General features: G+C 39.9%; 1 protein-coding gene across 13 annotated transcripts in view; it reads left to right on the forward strand.

Annotated features, from left to right (window-relative positions):
• Nucleotides 1-16,219, forward strand: part of ADD1 (adducin 1) — a 57,850-nt gene that overhangs the window by 36,948 nt on the left and 4,683 nt on the right. Inside the window, exons 10-17 of one of the 13 annotated variants that reach the window (XM_042812881.1) lie at nt 1,698-1,949; nt 5,023-5,124; nt 6,494-6,583; nt 7,434-7,526; nt 12,639-12,795; nt 13,547-13,729; nt 14,463-14,558; nt 15,289-15,322. In XM_042812881.1, the coding sequence (XP_042668815.1) occupies nt 1,698-1,949; nt 5,023-5,124; nt 6,494-6,583; nt 7,434-7,526; nt 12,639-12,795; nt 13,547-13,729; nt 14,463-14,558; nt 15,289-15,322 (1,007 nt within the window). Of the gene's footprint in view, nt 1-1,697; nt 2,043-5,022; nt 5,125-6,493; nt 6,584-7,433; nt 7,527-12,638; nt 12,796-13,546; nt 13,730-14,462; nt 14,559-15,288; nt 15,324-16,219 lie in introns of those variants that run through there. The other 12 variants (XM_042812873.1, XM_042812874.1, XM_042812875.1 and 9 more) reach the window with 12 other exon arrangements.

Here is a 16,219-nt window from a genome sequence, read left to right on the forward strand (position 1 = left end):
GTGGACTGCAGGTGATTAGGGTAATTTTATACAGCCTGCAGCCCATTCCTTCCCAAAAATTAAAGGCTGTCAGAAAAGGAGACAACATGAAAAGCATCCAAAGAATTCTTCAGGTGTCTTATGTGGAGACACGACTTTCCTTGGTATCTGTTATCTGATGGTTTTCGTTTTGGTCAGGTAGATCTTTGTGTGATGTAACATTTCCATTCAGTCCTTTGTTTCTTATCTCTCTGTTCCTAGCCCATCCCAAAATGTGTAAAGCAATATTAGGTGCAGAGCCCAGAATGATTTGATTTCTAACTTAGACACTACAGATCCTAGAAGAGCCCAAGAGGCAAACTCCAAAACAAAGAAATAAGTTCATCTTCAGATAAAATGAGTAAAATCTTGTCTGTGATGGATGAGCACCTGCTAACGTTTGTTATCCAGCTGTAATGGGAAAGATGAAACTCTTCCCATAAGATGGCTGCCATTGGTGACTGTTAATGGTGGTAATCAACACTCCTGATTTAATTTGATTTTCTTTATAGAGTAAACTGTAGTCTTCATGCTAATGCATATGACCTTAGCAAGATCCAGGCTGACAATGATATCTGAAACATTCTTATCATATCTACTATGTAGTAAATAATGTTTTTTCCCCTCAGGTCAGTGGCCTATTTGTGGTATGGAAAAAAAAATCTCCCTACTTCATAGCAATTTGAATATCTAATATTTTCATTATGAGATGGACTGATCATTGATATCCTGAAGTCGAGAAAAATTCTCATCAATGCAGCGAACAACAATCAGCCTATTTATGTAGTTAACTAAGGACAGTGGGCTCCCTTTGTCACTGACTGGTATCTTTGACAGATTCATTTGGATTTCATCTTCTCTAGGGAGCATCAGTTACATGTTTCTTATTGCAAACAGAAAGCAGGATCATGAAGGGAAGTAGCACAGCATTATTGGGAGCATAAGAGCATGAAGAAGCTTACTGTCATCTGTGATAGGCCCTTACTGTTACAAATAGCCACATAGTAGATTGGACAGTTAGCTGCATCAGGCAGTAGGTAGGAGTCAAGATACACTTCAATCATTTAAAACATGGAACAGCAGCCAAGGTAACATATGCTTACATATGCTTAATGCATAAAACTTACGCAACAAAAACTAAGCCCAGGTATTCATGGCTATAGGGTTTCTTTACAGTTTTGTCTCTAAAGAATTTGAGTGCTTTGAGAGACTGTTCATGCTGTTTTTCTTTGGAGATACTTGGTAAGGGGAGGCTTCTTGGATAAACTGTTAAATATCCTTTTCTTAGGGAAAGTGCTGAACAAAATGTCTGAGAAAGCAAAGTCAAAAGGAAATAGGATGCTACTATTACAGGAGGCAAAGGGGGAAAAAAAAGAATTTTGGAGGAAGTGGAAAAGCATACGTAGAGAATGTAGATATAAAAGCAGATCTTGTTGAAAAAAGAAACCTTCAGTTTTATAAAACGTGCTGAATTTTAGATTGTTACGAGTTAGAAGAGATCCTTTTACGTGCCCTAAATTTTTATCATCCAATTGCTTTTTACGTCCTTGCTTTTTAGCACTGTGAGAAACAGCCAGCAAATTTGATTCATGCTTTTGTTTTACTGCAGTCAATGAAACGCAATAACATTGAAAACTATGGTGATGGGGAAGGCTTAATTCTATCTTCTGCTCCTTCAGGGTTACAGAACTGGCTATCCATACCGATGCCCTGCTCTGAGAGAGAAATCTAAAAAGTACAGCGATGTTGAGATTCCAGCTAGTGTCACGGGTTACTCCTTCACTAGCGATGGCGAATCAGGCACTTGCTCCCCCCTCAGACACAGTTTTCAGAAACAGCAGCGAGAGAAGACAAGGTGGCTGAACTCTGGCCGAGGGGATGATGCTTCTGAAGAAGGGCAGAATGGTGGCAGCCCCAAGTCGAAGACTAAGGTGTGGACGAACATTACACACGATCACGTGAAACCCTTGCTGCAGTCTCTCTCGTCCGGTGTCTGCGTGCCAAGCTGTATTACCAACTGCTTGGTCTGTGCCTACCTTACTGTTCATAGTTAGATGATGTAGAGCAACTTGGGGTGGCTGGCACTCGGAGGCTTTGGGAAGAAAAAGATAACTCTCCTAATTCTTCTCTTCTTTCTCACATAAAAAAACTAAATTGCGTTTTACTAACCACTTCATTGGGCTTTTCTTAGATGTGAGTTATAAAACCCTATCCCTTCATAAGGCTTAAAACTGCTTAAACTTTGAAGCATCTGGTCTTCTTTTCTTCTGGCTTTTCAAGCTGATGGCCAAACAGATTGATTCATGGTTTTGATTGAGTATGTTCTGCATTCAAATAGTTTAAGGACAACATTGTTAGGAAGCTGCTCATTCTATCTGCACGAAAGCTGTTCAATGAAAGCAGAAATGGAAACTAACTATTCAGTGTGTTGTACAAATAACAAAACGTTACCCTCTGTTACATATGCCAACGTAATTTGCAAGCAAGTGGAGGTCTGTAAGTATGTGTGAGAGGATAGAGTTGATTTCAAAGTACTTAAGTGTTCTTTTTCTTTAAGCAGTTTTTCTTGCAATGTTCTTGAGCTTCCTTTTCCGTCTTGCTTACTATGCTTTTGTCTTCCCCAAAGCCTCTGAGTGTTCACAACCAGCTGCCTTCTGCATGTAGTGTTGCATGTAAGTAGATGGCCATAAATGGAAAGTCTTTCCTCCAGTACCAGCTGGGTGCGGCATGACTAAAGTGCAGCTCAGGCCATCAGCAGGCACTAATCGATAGATTCTGCAACGGTGCTTTTTTTTGTTTATCAATGCTGCTTACAGTTAAATCTTGCACTGAAAGATATGTTAATTAAGAAGCAAAACTAGCAAATGCTTTCAAATGGACATCAGTACTGTTGGTTTGTAACTGTGGTTTTGTTATTTTCTTGGGCATATGCAGGGCTTCTAAAATGCAGGCAGGGATTTGCACGTGAGCAAGCTTTTGTAACAGCTGACTTCACACCTAGCAAATGAGTTCTGTGGTGTTCCAGTGGTGATAGTATGTATGGTAGTAGGGTGGTGACAGATAAGTTATGAAAGATAGAATTGGTGCTCTTGAAAAGGAAATACTCCTTCCCCTTATTTACACTCTCAGAATTCAACTTTACCTACAGTCGACTTTAACTACAGTCGGAGTTCTCTATCTTTGGAATACCTCCATGCATTGAATACTCAGGCAATGTGTGCACTAAAACATCCAGTGTTAAAATACAGGAACACCTGGAAAAAATACCGTCAAGGATCTCTCTGTCTGTGGTATTTTTGTTCTGTTATTTTGGCTTAAGAAGTGAACATGCAGTGTTTCTACCATCAACTTTTTGTTAAACTTAGCCATAGTTTGTCCTTTGCTGGAAGAAAACTTAAAGCTAGGCATGCATTTGGAGCATGTGTTTTTAACCCTTGCTCACCGAGTAGGCAGTATTTTGTATTTGAAAAATCAGTGAAAAATTGAAGCAAAATTCAGAAACTGGTCTTGTTTAATGATATGCTGAAGCAGTAGAAAAATTGATGCATTGCAGCAGGTTTGTATGTTTGAATTTTTTAATGCTTGTTATTAACATAAGAAAAAATAGCTTGTTGTATTGAGGTTGTTTCTATATTTGTTTTGACTAAAAATTATCTTTAATGAAAAGCTGGAGTAGTTTTTATCTGAGAAGATAATCATCAGTGAGTATTTCACAGCTCCATGTTCATTCCATTTTTTACTTTACAGTTGCAAAGCATTTTAAAATTCTGTTGCTTTTTGAAGTTTGACAGTTTCTGGCTATCTTATTATTTCTTGAAGTTATTAAGGAAAAATGCATAGCATTTGCTCTATAAGCAGGTTTGCTTTACTGTTGAGTGCATTTTCTATGCAATAGTGATTGAAAATCAGGACACCACAAATAATAAACGTATCGAGTTGTAAAGTTAATTGTGCAGCAAATTGAAGGCATCTTCATACTAAATGCACTGATCAAATAAAGCAACCTTCTATGAAGAACCCATAAAGCGCTTACAGTTTGTGTTTGGGATATTTTTGTAACCTTTTAAGCTCTAAGTTATAAAATATTCGACATCACCAAACTGTTCCTCTGGGTTGCTGTGCTGATACAGCTACACATTGTCTGTGCAGAAACTAATTCTGGAAACAGAACATTTCGCTGAAATAGCTGATTTTAATGCAAAACTTTGGTGATGCCCACTCTTGCTTCACAGTACAGAATCATTCACTAAACCTGGTTAGTGGCATCACATTGCTTTTCATACTTCTGTCATCTTATGCTTTAAGTTCGCTTTGATGTCTGTTGAGTACCAGAGGATTGAATCAATGATCTCTCTGTCTCTCTTGTGCTATTTTGTAAAAACACCAAGTGCAGAAAATGAACATGGCAGTGACAGGGTTTTAGAACTCGTGTCTTGGATCTTGCTGTACTTTGTTTGGGTGAGATACAGTGTCCTTTTTGAATGCGTGTGAACTCACTTTGGAATATCTGATAAGTGTCCCTACAAATAACAAATCCTGTTGGAGTTCTCCTACTCCTGTATTCATATAAATCTCTTCACAAAGTGAGAAGTAGACTGTGCCTAGAAACATGAAACCCTGCAGCTGTCAGAGTGGTCAGGTGCACAGAAAAAGAGCTTAAAGCTCTTAGTCTTCATAGTCTCTGAATTGCACATAGCTGTAGTAACTGCATCGCTTTGGGTGGAAGCTATTTGCAAGCTGAACCAGCTCTTTGGTCTTTATGGTTATTGTTATTTGCTTGACTCAATCGAATGATTCTGATACCTAGAAATGTATCTGAAGGTGCAGTTTATATTACTGAAGAAGGAAGCAACTTAAATATTCTTCGAAACGAATAGAAGAATGCAATCATTGGTTCAGTTCTCTGTTATGTATAATGCATGATCAATTCTTACGTGAATTTGCTGCTGTGTGTCCATAGCCATTACAGCAATTCTGACTGTTCAACTGTTCTTGACGTTACAGTGGACTAAAGAGGATGGACATAGAACTGCCACCTCTGCTGTCCCTAACCTGTTTGTTCCATTGAACACTAATCCAAAGGAGGTCCAAGAAATGAGGAACAAGGTTGGTAATAGCAGTAATTTTTTGTATTTATTTCGTTATCATTATGTTAAGTTGCATGCCGCTGGTGGACTAACTTCACTGTGATGGAATTTTTTCAGTAAGATGACTTTGGTATTGCCTTCCTCCTTTCTAGCTAGATACAGAAACAATTCCTAGTTGTTCTGAATCATCTCAGAAAAAGATGGTATTACTGTCCACTGCTTGAAGACTTCTATTGTCTTGTCTTTTGTTTCTGTCAGACCAGATACTTCTGAGATGAGCACCGCAGAGTTCATGGCAGTACTTTTAATCCCTAAAGTCATACTCTTATATGAGTGATCTGTTTTGATTTCACCAGTTGAAATTGCAGACAAAGTTTACAGATTTCTCTCTCTGTATTGTATTTTATCCAGTATGCAGATTTCAGATCTTCTTGTCACCAGTCTTCCAACAGGAAAGCATTGAATACATTCATTTTATCATTTTATTTCTTTAAACTATTGTCACGGTTTTGTAATTTTGCTGCTGGTATATATACACCAGCTTCCTGTTAGTACTTAGCTTTTCTTGGATGTTTTGCCTACTTCTAAGTGATGGCCATATGGAACACAGGAGACAGTGTTATGTCATGGTAAATTCTGCACAGGGTTCGTGGCAGGAGTACAGATTTGTGCTCAGAGGTCCTGTATGAAGTTGACAGAGCTTTTGCTTTTCCTGCTTCAGCAATGTAAAATAATGATCACTTGAAATAAGAGGTGGAGTGAAATTGCTGAGTGATTTCTTCCTGTTTGAAACAGAAATATTGTTGTAATAAAAACTTGAATGAAGTGTCTAAAAGGGTAGATGTAAAACTTTTGCTCTCCTGAGGACAAAGGCAATAATTCAGAAACAAGTACTGAAGATGCAGGACTTTATAGTTCTTCACTTTCTGAAATAAGAAGTATCTTCTCGTAATAAGTTATGTTTGTATGCACGTGTGCATGTATTTTTACATAAACAGTAAGTTCTGGAGGAAGATGATATTGTGGTACACTGGGCTGCCAGCAACCTGTAAAGGACACGTCATGTGTAACAGACATATAAAAGTGACCTCTGTGCTTCTCTCTTTACTTATGTGACCTGATCTGTACAATTTTACGGCAAACCACCACTAAAAAACAAGAGACAGCACGTGCTGTGGTACCTGTGGGCCAAAGTCTGAGAAATGTGGTGAAACAAACAAACGTGGGACGTGCCAACCGGCGTTAATAAGCACAGTTCAGTGATGGGTAGGGCTATAGCTGCCTACACTAGTTGCAGCCTGCTGGCAGGTTCACCCACCCCTTGAACAAAACAAAAAAGTTTTTCCTCTGTTGTTTACGTGACTGTGTTCTGCTGCTTTCCTTTCCAGATCCGAGAGCAAAATTTACAAGATATTAAAACTGCAGGCCCTCAGTCACAGGTTCTTTCTGGTGTAGTTGTGGACAGGAGTCTTGTACAGGTGAGAGAACAAAATGCCTAAAACCATTGGCTTAATCAACTGTGTCCTCTTCTTTCACCTAATGTGTCCCTATAAAATTATTCTTTAATTGGCAGAGGGTAACTTTTTATAAGGTAAGTCTTAGAGGTAACAGTGTTGTCTTTGCAAGAGTGCTCAGGATCAGAAATTTAAGAGGCTTCAGTCATGTAGCCCAAGCATGTCTGTGGAGGATGCTCCTCTTTTTTTTTTAATTTTCTTTATTTTTTGCTGAACATAATGCATGACATTCAGAAGGCTTATTTATGTAGGTTAGATTCTTGTTCAAAACTAGTTGGTCTATGTGACAACTTTTGTTTGTTTGCTCTCCAAGGTTATGTATCTGTTTGAGCACAGCAGGCTTACAATGGGGCAGCAGTGTTGTGTGTTAAACATATCTTACATAATATTTTATGTGAAGAGCAGACTGGGGAAAGAAAGCTGTTATACATCAGTAAAATTTCCAAGCGCTATATCTGAATATGCTATGGACATCAACTATCAACTGGAATCATAGCTCAAAATAAAATAAGAATCAGAGCTATGCAGTTACTCTATTAAACACACCTGAAAGATTTTAAAATCTGTACATCTGAGTGCTGTAACTGCCCTGAAACGCATTTGTGATACACTTTAAGAAGTTTGGCAAGTCTTATTGTGACCATAGCTTTACTTATGTTGGGCTTCGTATTGTGTGCATGTCAATTCATTGTCATTGCAGTTTTATCTACCAGTTACTGTTTCTTTGCATGTTTTTAGCAAGCACATAATGCTCTTGGTTGATGTTTTAAAGCCCGGGCTCGGTTTGCTCTGTTTACTCAATTTACTGTTGCAGGATGCTCCCCTCTCAGACTGTACGGAATCTATTGAAGGGCTCGATCTCACAGAGCAGGCCTTTAGTCCCGCTAAATCTCTGTCTGTTAGAAAGGTACTGCCCTGTCATACTGCTCTAAATACTGTTGTGCACCCTTCGTTGTACCTCTTCCTTACCCTGACCTCTTCCCTCTGTTAGCTCATGATTTAGCTATAGAAAAAAGTAAGGTTGATCTCCAAATTATGTATTTGCAATTATACAAGCAGTTGCTTTACCCTGTTAACGTGTCTTGTAAGGATTTTTGTCTTTCTTTGTCTGTAGAAACTGATTGGGAAATATTTTTGCTTTTAAGGTGCTGATTAGGGTCTGCATGTAGTTGGTTTTTTTTTTTGCATGCTATTAGTATTATTTTTTTTCTAATTTGAAGTCCGTTTGGAATTAGCTTAATGTGAGTTTGATTACATCAGGGTAATTCCAAAGGCATCCACGTGCCCGGTGTCACATCACGGGTCAGGTTGTGATCCTACACTGTTAGAAGTCGTTTCCTTAAAACTTCTCCCGCTTCAAGATTATTGACTAAAGCCCCACACATCCAAATTATATTGGCTTTCAAAATGTACCCACACTTGTGCTTGAAGTAATATGCTTTAAATGCAGAATAAATTCAAGAAATGTGTATCTGGTTGTCTTTGAAGCTGAGTGAACAGGTTTGCAAGTTGGAAACACTCAGCCCTTGGTTGTCTTTCTCTCCCAGGTTTTGGAGGGCTTTCTTAGGAGTGATGCAGCACAGAAGCACAGGGTGTGGATGAGCATCTGTCTGTCATCTACTGCAGTATTTTAGCTTAAATCTTGGTCTAGGCTGTGCCTGGCATTTCATTGTAAGAAATTATATTCTTACAATGAAAAATAGTTTTTCTATTAAAAAAACAGAATAATTTGAATTACGCTGTTGTTACAAATCCCATGACTTTATAGCATTTCCTCGTGTAATCAGTGAGTTTGGGTTACAGGTCAACATACCATGGTGAGGATTTGATTGAGGGATTTTTCAGGTTACAATTCGTTTTATCCATATTCTGAAAGGAAAATTGGTAAAATACTATTTCCAGGTTTAAGAAGAGAAGTAAATAAAATACTTCAAGGCAGTGCCTGCTCTTTATTCTGGCAGCTTTTCTGCTTGATAATAATAACTTTAAAGTGAAGTATGGTTTTTATAATCAATATTCATTGGTAATCACAGCACAGGCAGTTTCTTTCATTGCAGACATCAGTAGTATTTCTCAAGCATTACTGTTGAATAGACTTTCTGTGAAACTGGTCAAATAGTTCTCAGTTTGATTGCTAGAGTTTAAACATCCAAGTGACATTTCCTCTTTGTAGTGTGGTGAAAATGCTTTCCTCCTGGAATGTCTAACATTAGATCCAAATGGCAGTTACATAGGAGTGGCCAATTTCCTTACAGTTTCTTATCTTCATAGGTATTGTGACTTGAGTGCTTAGAGAATTTCCTGTTGATGGAAAAGTTTCTAAAAGATAAAATTTTTAAAAGATGATGCTGAAAATTAATCCAGTACTGTGGAAAAAAGGCAATAAAAGCTTATGGCACCACATAAACAACACAAGGAGGGGGAAGGAAGCGTTAAGGAGACCTGCACACCGGGGGCTTGGGGACTTCTGGGTACCAGATAATTAAAAGTCATCTCTTGACAATTTCTGAGACACTCAGTTGCAATTGAAGTAAAAAGTCCCATCCAACTGCAGTAAGGCTTAAAATGTTTTGCATTTTCAATTAACATTAAGATTCGAATTAAATTCTATCGTATTGGAAAAAAGTCCTGTTTGTGAACAGTCTGCATGCAGTGCTTTGAGTCTGTTGTGCTTTTTGGCTGCAGTAGTAAGTTCTCCATTTTGCCTCATCATTTGCTTTTTCAGTGCTCTGAGAAGCCCTGCTGCGCCGCAGCGCAAACTGCTGCATCATGAAGTGTTATTTCTGTTACAGAGCTGGTTAACTGAACTTGTTGGCTGGACCGAGAGGGAATGCTGGTTCTTCTCACCAATAACCATTCTACAATCTGATAAAAATGCACATAAATTTTCGACAGGAGAATTATGAGTACAGGAGAATTGTCTGTTTCCTTAAAATGAAAATTCTATGGCTTTGCTCTTGCGAGAAGCCTCTCAGTTCTGCCTTAGAGGTGGCACTGTTTTAATGGTGACTTTTATACAAACAGTCCTCTAAGATTCTCCTTTCTCTTTTTTCTTTGGACAATGGCACTGCATTCGTGTCAGATTGTATAAGTGTGACTGCTAACATTAGGTAGATACTGTGAGCTGTGTCTGGTTAAGAGACAAATTGGCATGTCTAAAGGTGCCAGTTTTGCCCTGTCTGTCCCTGAGAAGACAACGAAGTGCTTGCCTGGTGAACGACAGTCATGCAGTAAAGTTGGTGGAGAAATGCAAAATTGGTAATCAAAAATTTCCTTTGGATATGTGAAGTCCCACGTTCAGAATGAAGATGTATTATGTATCAACTGACCATTGCTTTCTTGGACTTTTGTGGGACTGTATGGCCCCGAGAAAGTTCTTAGGAGTAAAAAAACATGCTGTTCCTGGATGTAATTTCTCCTCTGGTGGAGAGAATGTCGATGCTCAGCTATTTGCACATGCACTATGCCCTGGTGGGCTCTGGTGGGGCCTCATCTGGAGCACTGCGTCCAGTTCTGGGCTCCCCAGTACAAAAAAGACAGGGATCTCTTGGAAAGAGTCCAGCGGAGGGCCACGAAGATGGTGAAGGGCCTGGAGCATCTCTCCTATGAGGAAAGGCTGAGTGAACTGGGTCTGTTCAGCCTTGAGAAAAGAAGACTGAGAGGGGACCTGATGCAGGTCTATAAGTATCTAAGGTGTGGGGGGCAGAATGGCAAGGCCAGACTGTTTTCAGTGGTGAGTGGAGACAGGACAAGGGGAAACGGCTGGAAACTGCAGCACAGGAAGTTCTGCACAAATGTGCGCAAGAACTTCTTTACAGTGAGGTGACGGAGCACTGGAACAGGCTGCCCAGGGAGGTGGTGGAGTCTCCTTCTCTGGAGATGTTCAAGACCTGCCTGGATGCCTACCTGTGCGACCTGCTGTAGGGAACCTGCTCTGGCAGGGGTTGGACTCGATGATCTCTGGAGGTCCCTTCCAACCCCTGCAGTTCTGTGATTCTGTAATTAAACTTCTGTCATGGATCTAATGCTAGAATCAGCTTAATGCAGGTGAATCATCAGAACATTCATTTTCCTTTGTTGCCCTGTTTGATGAGACGGTGCCAGTCTTCTGTGTGGAAATGTATTCCTTCTCTGCAGCCTCTTCAATATGCATAGCAACTCCAGACTGATTTTCACATTCAGTTTCTGCAAATGTTTGTAGGAATCTCCAGGCAGTGTGGTCAGGCTCTGCAAAGTCTGTCTGCTTTAGCATTTTATTTCAGAGATCTGTACTACATCTTCTGCAAGCACTTAGTCCTTTGTGTTCCCTTTCCTTCTGTCTTGTGTTACTTTTTCCATTTCTGCTTTCTGATGTCTCTCTGTACTGGACTTGGAAGGCTGCTCTGTGGCCTGCTCTGTGAAGCAGTGCATCCCTTCTTGGATTTTTATGTGTTTTAGAGGAATCGTTCTGCAAAGCTTACCAGGTTACTACTTGGATTTATTTTCCTCTTTAAATTGATCACTCTACGCTTATAATTTTCATTAGTGACCTTTGTCCTGGATTACTGATACTGAGCAAAATTTGGTGTGATAATCTGGAAAAAGTTTTTAGCATGTGAATTTTGCCTTTCTGGTCTCTAATGTAATTCTGCTTTTAGAGATCAAAACCACAGTACCTAATCCAGTTTCTGTTGTTGCCTGATCTTTTTCAGTATTACTTCTCTCAGTTCAAACATACTCAGCTAGTACAAATACATTGGCTTCAAATTATTTATTGCACTAAAAATGACCAGCTTGGTACTGGCAGTTTGTCAGAAGTGCTGTTAGCATCCAGAAGAGTACTGTGCCTCTTTTAGTTTTCAATTCTGCAGTGAAGATCTCTTTGTGTTTGTCCACCAAGCGTGGATATAGAATGTTTGTGTCTTCTTTCAGCTCCGGGTGGTTTTTGAACTCTGCTTTCTCATGATCTCTTTCAAGTATTGACACAAATAACGTTTGAATATGACGGAAGCAAATCAATCCCCCATTCTTTTTTGGTAATGGAATTCCGTTACCTCTTTTCAATAACAAAGACAGTTCAGGCTTCACAGGGAGAGGAGATGCAGACCACGTGGGGCTCATTTCCAAACTGATGATGTCAAACCAAAAGTCAAGCTAAACTAGAGCTCTGTATGTCCTTTGGAAAGACAAATGCTAAAACAAGTGACCTGGGGGATACAGCAGGTATCCAGGCAAGCATCTTCTGTGTCTGAGGTGATGAAAAGCCAATGGCTTCAGTCTTTTCTATTTGAGCAGAGAAAACAGACTTACAGTCCTACCACTCGAGAGTCTCTGATGCAGCTGCTTTGTTCATGAAGACTTGTTATGCTTAGAATTGCTAACTTTATTTGTGTAACATTTTTACGTAGCTTGTATGGCAAGTATTATAGATGTAAATATGCTAACCCATAATCTTACGATTAACCTTAATATTGCTTATAGTTAACAGTTAATCCAGTGCACACAGCACACACACAAGATGGCTTTTTACTATAACATCTGTTAGATGTTATGCAGTAGCTACTAGAAATGGCTTTTCTCTTATTAAGTATTTTTTTTTAAAGACAACAAAACAACAGAAACTATGAGCTGAGTCATGTAACTTCTACAGGTATTCTGTGCCCACATGGCCTTGAACTTGGGCCTACTATCCTGTTTCTTTTGTGGGGAGAAAAAGCAACTTGCTACTTGTGTGATTTTCCCCGACCTTCCGCTAGGCTGGCTGCTCTTTGGCTTAGTGCTTAGTAGTGGGTAGTGGGCATACTGGTGTGCCTCTAGAAGTAGTCAGCACCTGCCTTCTCCTTTATGTTAACCTGCTGTAGATTTGAAAGGAGGGGAGACAAAGCATACATGGAATATTTTCTTTTAAATTATTAATATAAATGAAAATCAGCGTAGCATTTTTCAGATTATCATTTTGGTTGCTTTATAGCCTCTGTACTTCTCAGCATTCTGCGAGTTACTGCTGGGTTGCAGATGTGTCTTAATTTTCTTCTGCCAGGGAGAACTGGTGACTGCTTCGAAGGCAATAATTGAGAAGGAGTATCAGCCCAAAGTGATAGTGAGCACAACAGGACCAAACCCCTTCAACAAACTCACTGATCGAGAGCTGGAGGAATATCGCAAAGAAGTAGAAAGGAAGCAGAAGGGACCAGAAGGTTGGTTTGTCTGCGTGTTTTTTCTGTGGTAGACTGTAATAAAAGCAAGTTTACGAGTCGTTGGAACATGGATTGTCTGCAAAGGCCATGGATATATTATTCTGTTTGTGTGTTACAGTTTTTCCAGTATGTATGAAGAATATTAAAAGAATATTTGAGATAGAAAGTGCGATGGAAGTGTTACAGTGTATTTGGTAAAAGGCATCAAATTGATTTGAAAAATTATCCTAGTAGGAAAACTGGGGTGTTCAGTATGGTCACTTGCTGCTGTTAGGAAGCTGAAAGCCTGAATCTTCATAAAAAAAACATTTAGGTACTGCAGAGTATTGTGGTTTGTTCTGTTCTGCTGTGCTCCCCTTAGCACCAGAGGTAGTTGAGGTTGGGGTGAGATGATGCTGCAGCTTTTAGTGGCAAAGCTACAGTTTTCTAACTTGCTGACATTTGTGGATTTGAGAATCTGTTGATTTGGGAAGACACAGAACAAAATTGCTATTTGGAAATGACACATCATGAGGACTTCCCCAGCAAAAGAGGCCCTTATGATGAGAGAATCTTAGCAGAGCAAGTTTGTTCCTGCACCTAAAGGAGTTACCCTGCACCAAAGGAGTTGTCCTGCTTTACTTGTGTGAAGCTTTACAGGATGCTAGTTACAGTGCTTCTGTCTTCTGCTGTTAAGGTTTGAAACTGATGCAGGAGGCAGAAGTGTGATTTCTTTAACAGTGTGTGTTCCCTGCTTCTGCTTCTTGATAAGAAAATGTAGGAACCCCTGGAGACTCTTTATGTTCAGTTACGCAAGTATTGGACTCTCTGGTGACTGGGATCACACATGTCAGCCAAGAAGAGCCAGATGGGCTGAATTCCTCCCTTAAGGAATTTCACACGGCAGTGATCAAAGCATTAAGGTCCAATCCTGACCTTTTGGCTCAGGCCTCAGGTATTATGAATATGGCACAGTTGCACTTGCAATCTAAGGAACAAATTCTGTACATCATGCAGAGATTCTGCCATTTGAATCCTATCTGTGGGACTGATTTCACTTCATAATTGTTTGGGTGAATGGCCCGGAGCAACGTTTTTGTGCTGTTCCTGATGTATGATGTACCACTCTCTTAATGTTTTTGGCTGTTTCAACCTGGCAGCGAGGGGACCCTCTTACTAATAGCAAATAAGCAAACCACTGTGAAATCGGTTTTGAATCACTTAATTGCTGCATGTTTCTCTGATCATCTGTGCAATCCTTCATTCTTAGCTCTTAGTATGCAATTTTGTTTACTCCAAATTTAGCAGAACATTCAAAGCAAGCAAAAGAGCACTGTCTTGGGTTGGTCTGATAGCTCTTCCCCTCATATTTATGACCATGACTTCCTAGTGATCTTTCTCATGAATTTTCTTAGGACAGTGTGCCATTCCAGATCGTAAACAATTACATCATTCATGTTCTTTTGTTTAAAAAACAGAACAAAAACAAGCACAACCATGGCTTGAACAGTTTTGTCGATATGAAATTTCTTTTGCTTGTTTTGATGGTATTAAATACTCTGACAGAATGTTGATTCAGAAAAAAATGTGTTCAGATTTCGTGTGCATGAAGCAAAAGGACACATTGGTGTCCTCCCGTGCTGAAATATTTTGTGTGCCTTCTCAGTGTCTGTCTGTCCCATCTGCAGAACCTTCAGAAGACGGCAGACAACAGAAAGAGAGAAGCCCCCCTGAGCACAGCTCAGCCTGCACGCCCCCAAGCACCCCCATGAAGGCAGAGGAAGGTAAGTGCTGCTCTGGGGGCCGGGGCAGCCACTAACTGCATCGCTGGTGACTGACGCATGAACATCTGTCAACTACTATCTACTAAGGGTCGATTTCTTCTGGTATTCTTTGGATACTGCCTAAAACATACGACACTGACCTGTAACAGGAGTTCTGCTTACAATAATAAAGAAGTGTGCGTTAATATAAAGACAAAACTATCCCTGCAGAATTGCCTTGTCATCGGTTGTGTTTACCAACTGATTTATCTTTTTGGTCTATTTTCTGCAAGAAAGAATTGCTCTTATGAAATGAAAAGTCTGGTGCTGAGCCAGACACAAATCAAATGCTTTGGTAAATCTTCACTGATTGCACACTTCTTAAATGTTATTGTACTTGGATTACACCTCAGTAAATAACTTTCCAACTCAGTTTCCATATTAGTTTCATTATTTGCTAACCTTACGTAGTAATTAAAGCTGAAATAAGACAGGGCTGTTAGAGTCTGTAATTTCCTTGCAAAAGGATAAAATAACATTCTTGAACGGGTGTAATCTGATTTTTGTCTTGTTTCCTTTACCTCGTACATGGAATATATCACTTGTCTGTTAGTCTTTCATTCACTACTTCATCTCATTCTGTTTCTATAAGAATGGTTGCAACCATTCTTCTAATTTAACACAATGGCTGTGATGAATGCATAGATTCTCTACTTGTGCTTTTTTCTTCTTGTGGCTGCGTTACAAACAGGAGATGGATATGCTAAAGAGTACCTGTTACCATAGTAAGTATCATTCCATACTCTGACTGGCTTACGTGCTTTGCTTCACTCTTGCTTCTTTGTTTCTACGTTTTGGTTGTTGTTGTTGCTGTGTGTTTTTTAAAAAGCAGCTTTTCAGCTGAGGCCCTGATTTCTTTGTTTCATGAAGTCCTAGGCAATTATTACCCTGTGTGACAATGCACTCTCCTTTGAAAGACGCTGCAGAAGTGACATTGTGTGTTTCCATACCTGTGTCCGATTCCTTACAGTTTCAAAAGGAATAGTCTGAAGTTGTCTCCCAGCTGTAGCTGAAGCAGGTCTGAGAGTTCTGCCCCAAGTTTGCTGCTGCCTGACTTAGACTGTGTGCTGAAAGTTCCTTATCTACTCCAGAGCAACAGTGTTGCCACTGAGATGGGCTGAAACTGATAATCCAGCAGGGGTCTGTGTGGAAGTGGAAATGGAACTGCTCACAGCCTGGCTGCCGAGGAATGACAGCAAGTACTTGGTGGCAGCAACACGACAGCTGTTTCAGCCGGCTCTGCAGGGCTGCCTCAGATTATACTTTAAATTAACAAGGATGTTTGGCCCGCTCCATTTGTGTGTCCTGTTGTATCCGAAAGTCAGTGTGTTTGTCATAGATACGAATATTAAGTCACAGTGTAGAAAACTGCGATGCTACTAATGAGCTTCTAAAACCGGAGCGTTCTTTTAAACAGAGTGCTGTTCTACGGACTCCTCTAGGCATAGAAGTTTTGCAGGACAAACATACAATGCTTATTTTAGAGACTGAAGCAATTGAAATTGCAGGCCATGACAACTTTGGCTGGCAGAAGTTCTGCCGGCTGGCAGTGTTCTCTGTTTACAACCACTCCTCAAGTTTTTTTCTCATATCCTTTCTGTTAAAGTGTGGCTGAAGTCAGA

This window comes from Centrocercus urophasianus, unplaced genomic scaffold (genome assembly GCF_019232065.1).
Source record: "Centrocercus urophasianus isolate 14NV4802_14NV808 unplaced genomic scaffold, USGS_Curo_1.0 seq_13, whole genome shotgun sequence".
Classification (NCBI taxonomy): domain Eukaryota; kingdom Metazoa; phylum Chordata; class Aves; order Galliformes; family Phasianidae; genus Centrocercus; species Centrocercus urophasianus.